Source organism: Rhea americana, unplaced genomic scaffold (assembly GCF_003343005.1).
Source record: "Rhea americana isolate MKP2758 unplaced genomic scaffold, rheAme1 scaffold_44, whole genome shotgun sequence".
NCBI lineage: Eukaryota > Metazoa > Chordata > Aves > Rheiformes > Rheidae > Rhea > Rhea americana.
In genome coordinates this window covers 3,828,586-3,844,414 of record NW_028186579.1, presented here as the reverse complement: position 1 = coordinate 3,844,414, position 15,829 = coordinate 3,828,586, and the positions used below count along the sequence as shown (strand labels likewise).

Below are 15,829 nucleotides of genomic sequence, written 5' to 3'. Positions count from 1 at the left end.
CATCATAACATCCATTTAAAAGTCTCCATAAAAAGTCTCATGCATAAGACCATTGATTAAAATACAGTATAGCTACATAGTTGGAGTGAAGTGGTTAAAATCAAAATAATGATTTGAAATTAATGTATACATCAATTTTTAAACTTGCAGTATTTCAGTAACATATCCTAATATAGATGCTCACGACATACATAGTGAACACTTCATGTGGCAGTATGAAATGGAGAATAATATGAGGACTGTCAAAAATTAAAAGGAAAATCAAATCCTCAAAAGCTTAAGACTTCACAAAGCAAAGCTGTTAGTTACGCTCACTGAATAGCGATAACAACAACAAAAACAACAATAATTATGATGATGATGATAATACAAAGGCAGATTCTCAGATGCAATGCACTATTGCCAGGTCGATTTTCAATTACATTTCACTGATGTATTCATTTGTTTCTTAATGTGCTCATCTTGCCCATTAAGAATAATTAGCAGGCTTGCTTGGTGATTTCCTGGCTTCTGTCAGTGATTTTTTTTTCCTTTTTGTTGACAACCACTTTTACTTTTGGGGAAGTAATTTTTTGATATTATAGTATGACTGGCATGTAATTTCAGCTTCCTAAGAAATTTAAAGGGAGGATGTAAACAGTAATTTTTAAACAAGATTATTTTAGTCTATAATACCTATATAAAAAAGCATAATATTAGGTGTTAACTATTCCTGAAGAGCAGATTCAGGAGTATTCAAGAGAACAATATTTTATCCCAAATTAATTTAATTTGGTATGCTAAACAATTAAAAAACACCATCAGCAAAAATAAAAGTTAGGAGGAATACATCACTTGCAGTCTGTGACACTTGGGCCTAGATACTATCTCCAACTAAACTAAAAAATCTTACTGATTTCTGAGAGTCTGATGTGGCTGAAACAGATCTAAATTTAGTCTAAACTTCTGTTACAGCTACTCACTATAGCAAAGAATGCAAAAGAAAATTACCATATGACAGATCATAAAATTACTAGTGAAGTCCATAAAACATAAAATGCAACATAAATTTTATTACATGCTCTTTTAAGAATACATTCCACCTACGCTGTAAAGTTCTTAGTCTGCTGCACTTTGGCACCCTGCTAATATTAAGCCCATTGTAAAATCCAGCACAATAAAAGCACTTTGAATGCTGAGCCTTCAGAGGACCAAATGTTAAAAAAGAAAAACAAATTCTTGTTAGAGCCTTCCACCAATCACTTCTCTAAAAGAGATTCACTGAGTGAATACAGATGAAGACTTCTTGTAAGACAGTAAGAAATAAAAGATATTTCTAAAATACATTGTGAAAACTAAGATGTATTAATTAGATTATATTAAAGTATCTTTTTCAGGAATAATAGCACTTTAAATTGTTTCGTTCCAAAGGTCGAGCAAGGATTGATTTTTAGCACTCACCAATTCTCCTACCTGTAGAAGATAGATAAATTTGATAAAAGTTCAGGTATGTTTATGGAATCTACTATGCAATGTATTTGCTGACCTGATGATTACTACGCTCACCTGAAGCTTTCTGTGGGTAAAATGACCTTCTGTTAAAAAACATGTTTTTGGCAAATGTCAGTTTCTTTTGTTATATTAGTTTCGAAACACTTTTTCTCCCCCACATTTTTTATCTTCATAAAGATATTTAAGAAAGATTGGAAGAGATGATGCTGTATAAAACTAGAATACACAGAAAAATAAATACCTCCTCCTCAACCCATGAACATGAACAACTAGAATTTAGCAAAATAAAAATCCTTGGAATGCAATTGAGAATCTACATTTTCAAGAAAAAAGAGACTTTTATGAGGCTTCTTTCAAGTTTTAAATGATATGATTTGTGATTGGCTATTTTTTGCCATGAAATTATTAAAGTGTTACAAGCAATTACAGTTGGCTGAGTTACCTCTGAGAATGTGTTTTTAAAGCTACTAGCTAATATGCACTGCCGTGTTTCCTGTTTCAACAGTTATAAGCAAAGGCAATTTTTCTTCAATCTACAACATAGTTTAACTTATTTTTTCATTAAGTACTCATTATGCTAGCTTTCAAAGACACACAAATCTCAAATCTAAATAATTCTGATGACGCAGCGGCCAAAATCTGAACAACTTGTCTGCCTTAAAATGCAAATGGAAAGATTACCAAGGAACAAAAGCAAATAGGTATCTTCCATTTTTTCCTCTCAATTTCTAAGGGCTATTAGTATTCACTATATATATCTGTTCTTATTCTATGCTGATATTTAATGTGGCCACAAATTATGCTCACTCATTCTCTCGCTTAGCCGAAGTACAGTTCAATTTTCTGAACTATGTGTTCGTATTAGTATGGCATAATAGCAATTTATTCTAATATAATCATATAAGAAATATAATAAAATACTGCCCATAASAGACAGAGTAGTTTTACACTGTTACATCAAGAGAAATAATGATAAAATGATAATTGATTAAGCAGGCTAAATGGATAATCTGCAGGCAGTTACAACTTAGTAGCAATAATGAAACYATGCATTTTAAAATATACTAGAAAAGCTATGGCAATTTACAAAMGCTGTATATTTTAAGATGTTAGTATCCGCAAGCAAAAATAAATAAAAAAAAAATCTAGTTTCTTCTGCAAAGAAAGAATATATGCCAAAGGGAAGCTAATGATTTGATTCACTGCTGTACCTCCTGTAACATGCAGCAYATACGCAAGGAATCTTTCAGCACTGAACCATAAGACAAATATTTACTACTGTACTTGCACTGTAGCAAAATGTGCATTTTTAATTTTAAAAGAAAATGTGGAATTTATTATATGGGAAATTGCAGCTTTGTTCCAGATATTCTACAACCATTTTTTAATTACTTATGTGGGGACTTTTTCTTAATATACCCCATGCTGTCTGTCTTTATATCGATTGTTACTCAGCCAGTAAAAAGGAATGAGCACAACAAACCAGTTTTCTATCTGAATAAGGATACTTTTGATGGCCTTTTCATTTCCATCAGTTAACAGAACTTCTTTGACATCTGCAGAAATAGCAACCTGAAAAAAAGAGCACAGCAAACAATGAGCAAATATGCTTGTCTGTGTGGAAGTGAAGACAGGAGTGACAAGCCTTCAGTATCATGCTTCCTCACCTATTTCTCTGTAACAATCTTCAATCTTTTTTCATTTTATGTCTGCATTATTTTAATCATTCAATCAAATCAGTCAATACTTTTATCATTCCATTTGCGGGAGCCTCTATCTTGCTATCATTCTGTTCCGTAATTGCATTGTGACAGCGGATGATGGTATTCTGAGAGGCTTTCATTTGCGGGCTTCTGTTTATCTAGTAGAGCCATCATACAAGGCTGTCACTCTGCCTTTCAGCTTGCTTCTGTCTGACTGCCTGATGCCCTTCATATAACTTTGCATTGCAGGCAGATGGCTTTGTAAGGGTAATTTTTTTGTGAGCTTTGACATGCTCGCACATTGGGCTGTAACCTCGACACATTGTATAAGAGCGACAGGTTTGTCAAATGCCAATCAGTGTAACAATATGCTTTTATTTGTAGAGACATAAAAACTTGTCTAATGCACTGCACTGCTACATAATATCTCCTGAATACATGACTCAGAACCCAGAGAATGGTGAACGACTCTCCTGAATGGCCAATCTAATTCAAAAGAATCTAATTACCGAGAGCTCTGGATCATGTTTGTTGGTGTAATAATGCAGGCAAAACATTAGCAGCTATATCATGGTGCTCCAACTGTGATTCGCCAGGCTATTCCTGTATCTTAGCAAATGGGACTATAATCTGAAAAAAAAAATGCTTCAGCTACGGCAATGAAAGACAGACCGTACGTGGCCTGGAATGTCACAACAAGAGATATTGACTACACGGAGGTAAAATGTTTCTGCTCATCGAGGCAACCATAAAATCAATATGATACGAAAGCAAGTCAATCTAGAAGGTCTCTCAAGACTCTGCAGCTTGACCGCAGCTGAGGCTGTTGACAGTTCTCTGACCCAGCAGTTGGAGGCACTGGAACATTTTTCCTTTTGTTTCTTCCTCTGAAAGGGATTGGAATTGAGAAAAGACCTACCATGAGCCCAGCCAAGCATGTCATGCCACCCCCTAGCTCACACACAGCAAGGTCCCTGAAAGAGAGAAAGGAAATGGTAGAACCCATACAAATTAGATGAAAATGGTCGGAGAGACATATATGTTACAAGAACAAATTGCCATCTGCAGTGAGAACTGAGCTACCAGGAAGTTGTAGAGACATGACTAGGCTACCTCATGTCGTTTTGCGTTTTAAAAATAATTATGAAATAGAAAAGTCACAAAGCAGGCAAATCAGTGGGGGTTCCCTCATTAGTGTTCAGTGCAACATTACCACCGCTGAGCTGAAAAATCTGAGAAGGTTCCCTTTTTTCCCTTGTCAATGGCTCTGTCTTTTAGAACTAAACTAGCTAGAGTAGCGAAAGATAATTGTTAGGAAAGGATAACAATGTTAATCCACATTCATTCTTTCAAAAACAGTTAGAGAAGTAAATGGAGAAAATAATATTATTTATATATCTCTCTATATAGTTATGCCTAAAAGCCTTTTTATATTAAAAAAGACAAGTTTTAAAACAAGCCATGTATCACAAAACAATTACACATGAAGAAATTTGATCCTTCAATTAGCACTTAAAACTGCAAGTGACCTACAAACAACACTGTCATGAACAACGATGGGAACAGCATATAGCTCAGCCACAGAGAACCAAGAAAAGTTGGTGTCGAGAGCCTAAACTGAGCCCAAGTGCAGGGCTGAATGCACGGTTTGAAAGGTTGCTTTTAACTCAGACCACACTGCACAGTTACTAAGAGGTGCAGGCGAAGTGTTATTTGGCGCAGGGAGCCTGCAGGATGGGAGCTTGCTGGGGGAGCCCCAGGAAGGGCGTCCTGCAGGCAGGGCCAGGCGGGCCCACGAGGGAGGAGGCAGCTGCCTGGGGCAAGGCACAGCGTCGGTTCAGCGACAAACTGAACAGGTTGTTTCAGAGCTAAACCTGTGGCAGCTGTTAGGGCTGGCAGAAATGTTTCCGTTTTAAYGTTTTGACAGAAAGTGGAATTTCAGCTAAACAGATTTTGGGGTGCACCTTCTCTTTTCCACTATGACACCAACATTTCAAAATCTATTTTTATATAAAAATATTACTTCCCTACTAGCTCTGTGCTTGTATTTAGGAGTAATAGCTAGGATGCCATATCAGTATCAGAATATAGATGCTGAGAGATTGTTTACTGAGGCCCCTGGAATGACATATTAATGCTCAGTCTCTGAACGAGACAGTTTTATTTTTCTTAGACTCTGCAAATTTTATTTGCAAAAAGTCTGTTTGTCCTATTTAACTGAAACAAAAGATGGGAATCRTTTGGAGGAACAAATTATGCCTAAAACCCAGCAAGCACTGAAAACAAATTGGGGGAAATTTGCAGATTGTGGTTTAAACAGAATGCTTACAGGCTTTCCTGACATAGGTTTTGATTTTTCTAAATGAYGTGTTATACGTAATCATATATATGCATACATATACACACATATATGTGTGTGTTTGTGTGTGTATATATATGCATACACACACAACATTATAGATTTAAGATTTATGCAGCATTTAACTCTTTACAAGAGTCATGTTTATTGAAACACAAGAGTCATGTTTATTGAAATAAACACAGTAAGTATCCAATGAGGGGGGTTTAAGACATTTGGAACCAAATTGGTATATACATAATATGCATACATACATGGATACATACATACATTCATATGCATAAAAAAGCAAGTGCAGAGTACGAGGCACTACCTGCRGCTGGGTGGCGGAGGGCTCTAGAGGGGCTACTATAGCAACAAAGTCAAATAACATAGTACCCGTCTAAACTCAGGGAAGGGAGCAGCAACTACCAGATTAGGTGTGTTAGCTGCCTCCTCTGATGGGGTGGGCATCAGTCACATGGCTGCTGGAGTTAAAATGAGGCTTTATATACATATATATATGGGACCTTATACCTTGGTAAAAGGGACAGAGATCTAGAGATTGGAGTAGCTCGTTTTTCCGTATTTTCCCAACACAAGATGTAGATAGAATGAGGGACTTTGTKTACTCCAAGATGGTTTACTAGGCGTTAGCCTTGTATCCTTGCTCTGAATGTAATTTATGCCTGCAAATACACTGGTGTGATGGTTCCTCTTAAAACCCTTTCATCCTCCCAGACAATGAAACTTCAAGGATTTCCAAGTGCAGGGCACTGTATACTCAAGAGGGCAGAAAGGATGCATGCTGGATTTTATTTTTAAGCATTCCTATTGGATGCTTGAAATCTGTGTTCCACAAGTTTAGAAAATGTGAAAAAAATCAAAAATATGTAAAAGAGCAGAATGTCTCAAAAAATGCTTCTCAAAGCTTAAATACAGATGCAAATTCCTCCATCAACATATACAATTATTATTATGTACTTTATCAGGTAATATTTTGCTTGCTTTCRCAATGGATGTCAGTTTAAAGAACATCTTTTATTTTTCCTGACCTTCACAATCAGTACTGATCGATCGGCGCTTCACTTTTGTTTTCCAAAAATCAAAGTGAAATAAAACGCCTTGAGTGGAAATCAAAAGTCTTTGACATATAGCAGAAAGCTTGCTGTGCAATATTAGTACCCAAAGGCAGCTCACAATTCTTTGTTAAGAACAACATGCTCTCACCTTGAACATTTTAAATTTAATCTGAAGACTTAAATCATAGCAATCTTTACCATGCAGATACAATAAAACTAACAGATTGGAAAATATCTTTTTACGTTCAACTCGGTACCTGAACATTTCATTGTGCTTTAGGCAGTAGTATGCTAGCACTTCTTCAGATGGCCAGAGACCTGTAAGACAAAGATATTTGCCTTATTAGAATATTTTTTCTGATATATTTGATTATTTATTACCTTTCAGACCTCTACCAAACGTTTCATATTTTAAATTTGCCACAGTATCACGGAATAAAGAAAAATAAAGCAGATTTTTAGTGACAGATTTCTTATCTTTAGCAGTTGAACTGGATACTTCATAAACTTCATTTAACTGAAACTTCTGACACATAGGCAKGTACATGAACATCAAACTGCCAAAGTCCGTTCTGCCCAGTATCCTGCCTCTCCCCGTGGACAAGAGCCCCTTCCTTTTGTCATCAGCTGTCTTTATGGTCAGTTCATTTCTTCCCAGTTCCTTTGTATTTAGCCTCTTTGCTTGGGGAAGGCTCTCAGGTTTTGCTAGGGCAGGCATCAGTCTGACCCGAAGGAACACTGATCAACAGCACACGCTAAGGAAGAGTATATGACTAGGGTTATAAAATAGGATGATTTCTCGTTGTGTATCCAGTCCTCCTCAGAAACTTCTTGAGTCACGAGTTATACATTTGTATTTAAYAGTTACCAAAGGATTTTTCTAATTGTACTTCGGACTTACGTAAACTTTCAGCAGCTATAATGTCCTGTGGCAGCAATATCRTTTGTGTGTTACATGAAGATCATCTGATGCCCTCTAGTTCTCGCATGCAAACAGACAGGGAGTAATCAGTCTTTACTTGCCTAATCCACACTACTCATGACTTTATAAGCTCCCACTACAAATCTTTAACCGATCATTGCCAACCTTAGCAAATACTTAGGGTCATCAATTCAAATTTATCCTTTCAATAACACTCTCCCATGAAACTCACTGTTACTTCATAGCAGTTTCCCACTCAAAGGACCTAACTGAAGAAACATGGCCAGTGGAGATGGCAGTTCAGAACTTAAGTGGCTTGTATAGTCTCCTGCAGGCATCTTTCTTTCTCCATTGCTTAAAGAGAACTTAGGGAAAACAGACTGGTATTCAGGAACTCGAGTTCAGCTTCCAAAGTTATGGGAGGATGAATTAAAGGTATTTGTGGTCAAATTACATTTGTATGTGTTCTCCCTTCACTGTTGCTTGGCAATGAAAAAAAACGTGTTTACATGTTTATCCACAGGTCAAAACCAGGGTTAGCTTCCCCCTCAATACATAGCATTATGAATTACTGTTACAGAAACCTGATTTAATATTATAAACTGTGGATACTTTAATGGGTTGAGTAAACTTAAGATAGATGGGAGCATCCTTTTGATATTTACTGACAGATAAATTGAATTCCATGAAGCTTATTATGTGTATGCATCTTTTAGACCACTGACAAGAAGAAGAAACAATTGTTTCTTCTCCATAAAGACATTCAAAAAAAGAAATACATTTAACGGAAGTTTGGGAGAAAATATGTCTTTCTTTTAAATCACTTATATAGCCTGATCGTAATCCTCAAATATATAATTCTTTGCATCTGTCCAATTCCTACTCTCAATTATCCATAGCCATTGTTATAGATGATGAAAATTTATGAATGTGTTATCTGCATGCAGATCAAGCAAGAGCCTAGACAGGATAAGGTCAAAACTTTGCATATAACTTTCCTACGACAGAGATCTCAAAGGTAAAATACAGAGTTCTGATTCCCATACACAACAAAAACATTAAAGTAATGTTATTATTTGTCTAGTCTGTTACAGCTTAGGTTGATAAGGTTTTGCAAATCTGCTATTTTACTCTGGCTTGCTAAGGGTTAAAATAAAATATTCACACACAATTACCCATGCTTCAGTGAAACATACACCAAGAATTGTACAGGATTTTCCATCTCCCTTTTGAGCATTTCAATGCTTTTGAGCATTGAAATATGCTAAAATGACAGACTTGCAATAAATACAATAACTGTTTAAATATTTTAGTGTATGATATAAAGAATGTTTCAGTTTGCAGTGACTGGTGTATACTCAAGTAATAAAAGTGTTTTTTAATATTAAGTGAAGGCATGGCCAATTTAATACCACTTACAATACTTCACATCTCACATTACCACCACCACACCCAAAATAACTAAATCCCTTTATAATACACTTTTAGCCTGAGTGAGTTTTTAAAATACTTGCCAATTGTAGCAAAATCCTTCAACATCAAGTTTTCAGTACCCTCAGTGAAATGTCGTTCACTTTTCTACGGTTATTACTGAAAGGGCACTTTGAATAGTGTCATTAAATCTTTTATGAGGGGTCACTGTTCTTTCCCCTGCTACCATTATAACGTTGATACCAGCTGAAACTTCAGGTATATGAGATAGCTCTGTGCTGAGAGAAAGGTAAAGCACCTTMGGAAGGACAATGTCCTTCTTTAAGCAGATGCTAGTGATGGATATGCCTCTCCTCCCCCTCCTCTTCACCCACAGGAAAGAAAGTATCACCTCAGCAATGATATAAGCGGCTGGCAGCTAAAGAAGCAGGAGTCAGAAGGTCTTTCGTGAACACAGGTCTGAAGCGTGGAAGCACACAGTGCTTCTAGCTAAGCCAAGAAGCCAGAAGCAAGAATACCTGTGTTAATTTTAGTAAAAGGAAAAGCTTCTCTTGCTTGAACAGGTAGGTAAGCCTCTTTGCTTTCAAAACAGGGATAAGCTTAAAGATCCACGTGGAGGAGTTCGCATTCTGCCTTCTTCCCCTTCGTTCTGACCTATATTTACCAATACCATGACCTACATTTTTAAGTTACAAGTATAACATAGTTCTGCTTTTGTTAGAAAATATTCAGCTGTAACAGAAAAATGCAGCAGTTCCTATGAGCTAACAAATAGTGTTAAGTTGTGAAAAGTATACTTGGTTTTCTGTAACGCATACATAAATGGACTAAGTTTCCTGTGAAAAGACTTAAAACAATTCTTTGATATTTATAATAAATTTTTTTTTTGAATTATGAATCTGATTACAAATACCTAACATTGGATGGGTACCTATCTGCATGCACAATTATTTCCACAGAATGTTAAACTATTCACACATGCATAGGCAAAATATCAAAAGGCCCCAAATAGCACTTGTATTTAAAAGGCTATAAATATACTAAAAGTATCTTCTAGTCCTAGACAAAGGGGTTCAAAGTATGGCTGTGAAAATAAAAAGCAAAACTGGAGTTCCATTTTGCAAAAATAAATAATTTGAGGCTTTCACTGGAAGTTTTAAAAATCTTTACAACCTTGACTACTACTATGTGAAAACAGAGTAGAATTGCCAGAAAACATTAAAGTGTTTATATAAAAAAAAACAGAAGAAGTCATTGGAGTTCAAAGTGAGCCTCAAGAAGGACTGTGATTTGGCATATATAAAGAAGTGGGAGAGATGCAATGGACACAGATCAATGCCTTCCAGAATTTCATCTCTCTGCACATATCCTTTTGCCATTAGGATGGAGCAGGAGATCCACAGTTCCAAGTATACTACTATCCCATTTGTAGATGTGCTGTAGTGACATCTCCCTCTAGACAGCTTTATAATACTTATTATAGCAACAGTGGTAGGAAAACATTATTACTAAATAGCATGGTGCTGGATGGAGAAGTCCTACATATACAGACACACACAAAATTTGTATAGCATTTGTAAAGCATTTATCACCATACTGAAACATCTCACTGCAATAGGAGTCAGCCTATCAAGAACTCAAAGATGTCAGGAAGCGCTGTTGTCCAAGTTCTGCACATTAGGAACTGGAACCAGATTAAGTTACTTAAACTCATAGAACAGAATTATGGGAAGATCAAGAATAAAACTTGGGTCATCCCAACTCCCCAAGTTATGATTTAACTGAAAAAAAACAAAGAACAAACTTTTCCTATAGAAAGGAACCCTAAAAAAATCACAGTAATGGTAAGAACACATAAATTAAGCTGTTTTTGTTACTCCCACAGTACTCTCCTAAGGAAAATGTCAGAGACTGACATGGTCTGAGATGTATGAGAAGTCAGAGACTTCTGCTTCAGCCATGGCACAGCAGCTCTTTAAAGCAACTTCCAGCTCATGTGGACTAAGTTACGTATAAACAGCTGTCTGAGGATGCTTTCTTTTAACCATCATGTGGTCATCAGTATTCCAAAGTAACACAAAACCTGTTTTATTTCTGATCTATTAAAGTCTACTACTGCTTTAAAATTGTTGAATCCTGTATGAGACTGCAAAAAATTTCCTACCAAAAATAAATCATTCAGTATTTTAAATTTTTTTTTAATGAAAAAGACCTACTGTTTCTCCCATATAGCTTTTGTCACATATTTTAAAGAATATAGTCATACATTTGGAAAACACATAATGAGATCTGATGCAAAGTTCTTAAAGAATAGCATGTTATTCTATATAGCATGTTATTCTATATTCTACATAGCATCTTATTAAASAATAGCATGAAAATTCTCAGGATTTGCTGAGAATTTTGAGGCATTGGATTTTTAAATGAGATATAAGATTAGTGGAGCCATTATGTCTCTGCTCTGCTCCCCAGGCACAAAGAAGTTGTAGGAGATACTGATTACTCCATATGGGATAGCACAAGATTAGTGGAAGTCTGCACTACTGTCTGCCAGTGATATACACAGGAAACAAGACTACAACTGGAAATGACAGGTGAACTGTCCCTTGAAGCTCTGAGTAGAAGGCATAAAGCTGTTCTACAGTTGCTTTACATATGCTACATTAACTCATTCCTTTCCAAACCAAGCCAAATGACAAGTTTTGTATGTCCCCTTTTTCTAGCACTACACACTGTCACAAGTACAGATATCTGATCTCAAAACATGACGATCAAATTTTGTCTTTTATTTACGCTATTAAACAGTGAGACTTACTCACTTGAAGTTTCCAGTAACTTTTGTACAAATCTTAAATGCAAAGCAATTTGAATTTGAAAAGCCAATCATTTTCCCCAGTTGAATATATTCAAAAGGGTCTTTTTTCTATTATGTCCTGTTTGTGGACTACATGAAATCAACTTATTTGCTTTAACCAGCAAGTGGATGTATCGTATAACAAGCACTATGGGCAAGGAGACCAGTATTCTCTCAAAAGAAGTATCAATAATTGAACTGAGTCATGGAGGACTCTTTTCTGATGCTAAGAGAAATATCTGTTATCCTTCATGACCAAGACACATTGCTGGTGGAGAGAAGAAAATCTTTAGGCACTGCACTGGGCTGTGCAGAGGTGTTTGAGCAAGCATGTGTTTGGATGGACAGCTATTCCCCATCTCCACTGCTGAAAGACAGTAAAGTGGATGGAGGTATCCGCAAAACTAGGATCTCGCAATAGGAACAGGCTGTTCCAGGGATTCGAAATAAGGTCCTTCCACTCTTAGTGTAGCACAGTTACATTCTTATTTTTACAGTAYAAAATTTTATTTTCTATTGACTACATTAAGGTCACAAGGGGAGGGAAGTTTGGTGATTTCATCTGGGCTAGTTTTTGTGTGCACCCCACCACTGTGCACAGCAAGAAGCACAGCATACAGCATGCCCACTGGAGGTCTTAGAGAAGAGAGAAAGAAGGCCAAAATCAAGGTTCAACAGCAGAGTAATTTGCAGAAAATTTCAAAATGAGGCTCTAACCAGTATTTTGAGTCCTTCTACTTACGGAGCACTAAAATTCACTTCTAAGTGAAAGAGGTATGAAATCATGAATAGTATAAGTAGGACTAAGTACAAAGTGGATGAACTGCATAGTTCTGCTAAATACACCTTGCTCCTGACATAAAAAGCATGATCGTTCTAAGTTGGGGAATTACTTCAGTAAAGCCTACTTGTAATTAGTTACACTGCTCTAGCTAGTTAGTTTGCATGGAGATAGCTCTCAAAAATATTTCTGACTGTGAATTTTCTAAAAATTACTTTGAGCTTCTTTTCAATTTATCATTATAGACAGGAAATAAAGATTGAATTTTCATTCACAGGTTCATGTAGCATGCAAAATGTAACATAGATGAAAGGATAATCATTAATTCAGGTTGCCTAAGATGCCACCTAAAGTATACTGAATCTGGAAAACGCAAACATACATATCAAGGCACTGCTGACACAACTATTCAAGTTTTTAGCTGCCATAAGGTGCTTGTATAGAAGAGTGAAAACCTTCGATAGAAAACCACTTTCATAATACACCAAAGACAAGAATCTGGTCATTTTAGTAAAACAAAGAAATGAGGTTGTTGGATAAGAAAGAAAAAAAGAAAAACTTTGTTATTCCATTGTGTTTGCAGTACACAGAAAAAGAACATTTCTGAACTTACATCCTCAGGTTTCAGCCTCCATCTATGTATAGTAAAAACAAAAACAAGAGAGTAGATCTTAGTAAAAGCAGATCAAAGAGGGAAAAATTTAAACTGAGCGATTTTCAAAAGGAGAACAGTACTGTGTCCTCCTGGACACACGGCCACTTCTCGTGTCGATGTAAGTGCTAACCTTTTCTGAAAGTCCATTTGTCTAGTCTGAGATTCTGCACCCTCAAATCCGCCCGAGTGTATTTGTAAGTGAGCAACCTTAGTGATAGATATATACAGTGTAAAAAAAGCATATTTAATAGTCTTCATAGTAGTACCTTACACCTGAGCCTTACTGCACCTGACTTTTGCACACTGCAGACCACCTTTTAAGTCCAGTGAATAGGAGTAATTTGCGTTGGAGAATGGCCAGCTTACTTTTCCGCAGCAGGAATGCTGTAAGTGAGTTTGAAAAGGTAGAAGAACACTAAAGGAAATAGGAGATAAAAAGAGAAATACATCTCATCATTTTTCCCTACGCACATATATTTTATAGGAACTCTTGTCTCTCTCTCAATCTAAAACAGAATTTATGATATTCAGATCATTGAAAAATATGTATAAGCACTGGCTGAGATCTTCTGCATGGGCAAAATGGCCTCAGCACTATCTCTCTCACTTTCGTTCTCATTATTATTCATGACTAGGAGGGAAACATGATGGTCTGCAATCTGCAAATTTCTTTTAGAGTGCAAACTTAAGAGGCTCAGTGGAACTGATGTGGAAATACAGTAACAAGTCAAAGCTATAAACATCCGCCTATCTTTTCCATAAGAAAACCCAGCAAACTGTGCAAACCTACTCGTACGATTGTCTTTAACAGCTTTTTTTTTCAAACGAATGAATTTGATTTAGTGTTGTTGTTTTTTTCTAACCGGTTTTCAAATAGTCATTAAAAATTAAACAACACTGGAACAAACCTTTTGTGATTATAACCTTCATTCTCCGGCAACAAACTGGATCTATAAATTTACGTACCATTGTAGATGTAAATTACAAAATTTTATATTCAACTATATTAAAACATCTATTCCAAAAATGATTACCAGTTGTGAAAAGCAGACAGGCTTATCACTTGCTGTCAGTTGTTCATGTCTAGTTAAGCAATAATGTGCTAAAACTGCTCTTTTGTTTTGTGTAAGAATTTTGGCAATAGAAGAAATGAACACTCGTTTAATAAAAACTCAGGCTGCTTTTTGCTTTGATGGAGGAAGCAGCTGCCTGTTTTCATTTGCTGCAGAGCAGCAAAACCCATCAATATAATAAGCAGCTTAGATGCATCCATCCACAGCATCTGTAAGGATATAGGGCTATTCGCTCAAAACCAATCCTTGGTTTAATTTTAACAAAGATGTGTCTGACATATTTGAAAATGTATTATAATAGGGTTTTGAAATACTAGCATTTTCTCTTTTCTTTTTAAATACTTTTCACAGATTCTGAAAGGCAAGTATACATATTGGAATGATAGAAATGATAAAACAAATATTGCAATAGCAAACAGCAGTACTAGCCTAAAAATGCAAAGACAGAACATTAAGAGATGCCTTCTGGTTCACAGACTCTCGTCTCCCTTGAAAATATAGAAAAATAGTATTTCAACCTTTTCAGTGAAGGATTTTTTCACCATAATCAAAAGCAGAGAAGAAGACTATAAAAAAATCACAGAAAAATACTGGAAAGATCATAATTACATAATACAACTGCATCTCCTGACACATACTTTTCCTTCCCTCATGTTTTGTTAAAAGTAGGTATATTAATATTAACGCCCCTTTCCATAGATACTTATCAGATTGTCTTTACTATAGCCTAAAAGTAATAAATTTTTATACCAAGTTTCAGCAATGTGAGTTTGTCCCAAGTGACAACTTTTAATTACAATGCAAAATTTTAATTAAAAATAGAATAACAGGACTTTCATATATAATTATAAAAACAAGAAGGGAGAAATAAAAGTCCATCTGAGATATAAACCATAAAACTATTTTAATTCTAAAAATGGGATATGGCACGTTTAAACTATTAAAAATTCTAAGACAGTATTATTATTTTAGTGCTGTTTGGCTTTCTAAGACCTTTCAAAGCTAAGCTTTTAGATGATTTGCACATTAACTGAGAAGTCAGATAATTCTTAATCCTCCTCTTTTTCAGATCCAATAATGGATAAGGGAGCATCTTAGCATGATCAACTAGCAATCTGCCTAGCCTGAATGGTAGTACACCTGAATTTAGGATTAGACACTGGGTTTTTATAATATCTGATTTAAATGAGTACTCATTTTGGGAAGCGTAGAATGAAAATATTCAATGATACTTGAACTATACCATTTAAAAATGTAATAAAAAATTCTGAGTACATGCACATTTATTTGCTTCAGAAACAAAAACATATATMAAAAGGAAGATTTTAAAAAGTTCTTTCCATGTAAATAATTAGAATTTTCACTTAAATAAACGCTTTTAGAATCAGCATTCACAGTAACATATAATCAAGTTGTATCTCAGCTGTAGGCCTTGTATCCCTGCCTAGTCAACTCCAATATTCTAATTTTGCTTCTGTCTGTAGATGCAGTGAGGAAAC

At 35.7% G+C, this 15,829-nt stretch overlaps 1 protein-coding gene across 1 annotated transcript in view; it reads right to left on the bottom strand.

The window, feature by feature from the left end:
- CAMKMT (calmodulin-lysine N-methyltransferase) overlaps positions 1 to 15,829 on the bottom strand; it is a 221,828-nt gene that overhangs the window by 36,515 nt on the left and 169,484 nt on the right. Inside the window, exons 5-7 of the mRNA XM_085315783.1 lie at positions 6,872 to 6,932; positions 4,114 to 4,168; positions 3,000 to 3,063 (exon numbers count right to left, since the gene is read on the bottom strand). Of these exons, the coding sequence (XP_085171909.1) occupies positions 3,000 to 3,063; positions 4,114 to 4,168; positions 6,872 to 6,932 (180 nt within the window). The remainder of the gene's footprint in view (positions 1 to 2,999; positions 3,064 to 4,113; positions 4,169 to 6,871; positions 6,933 to 15,829) is intronic.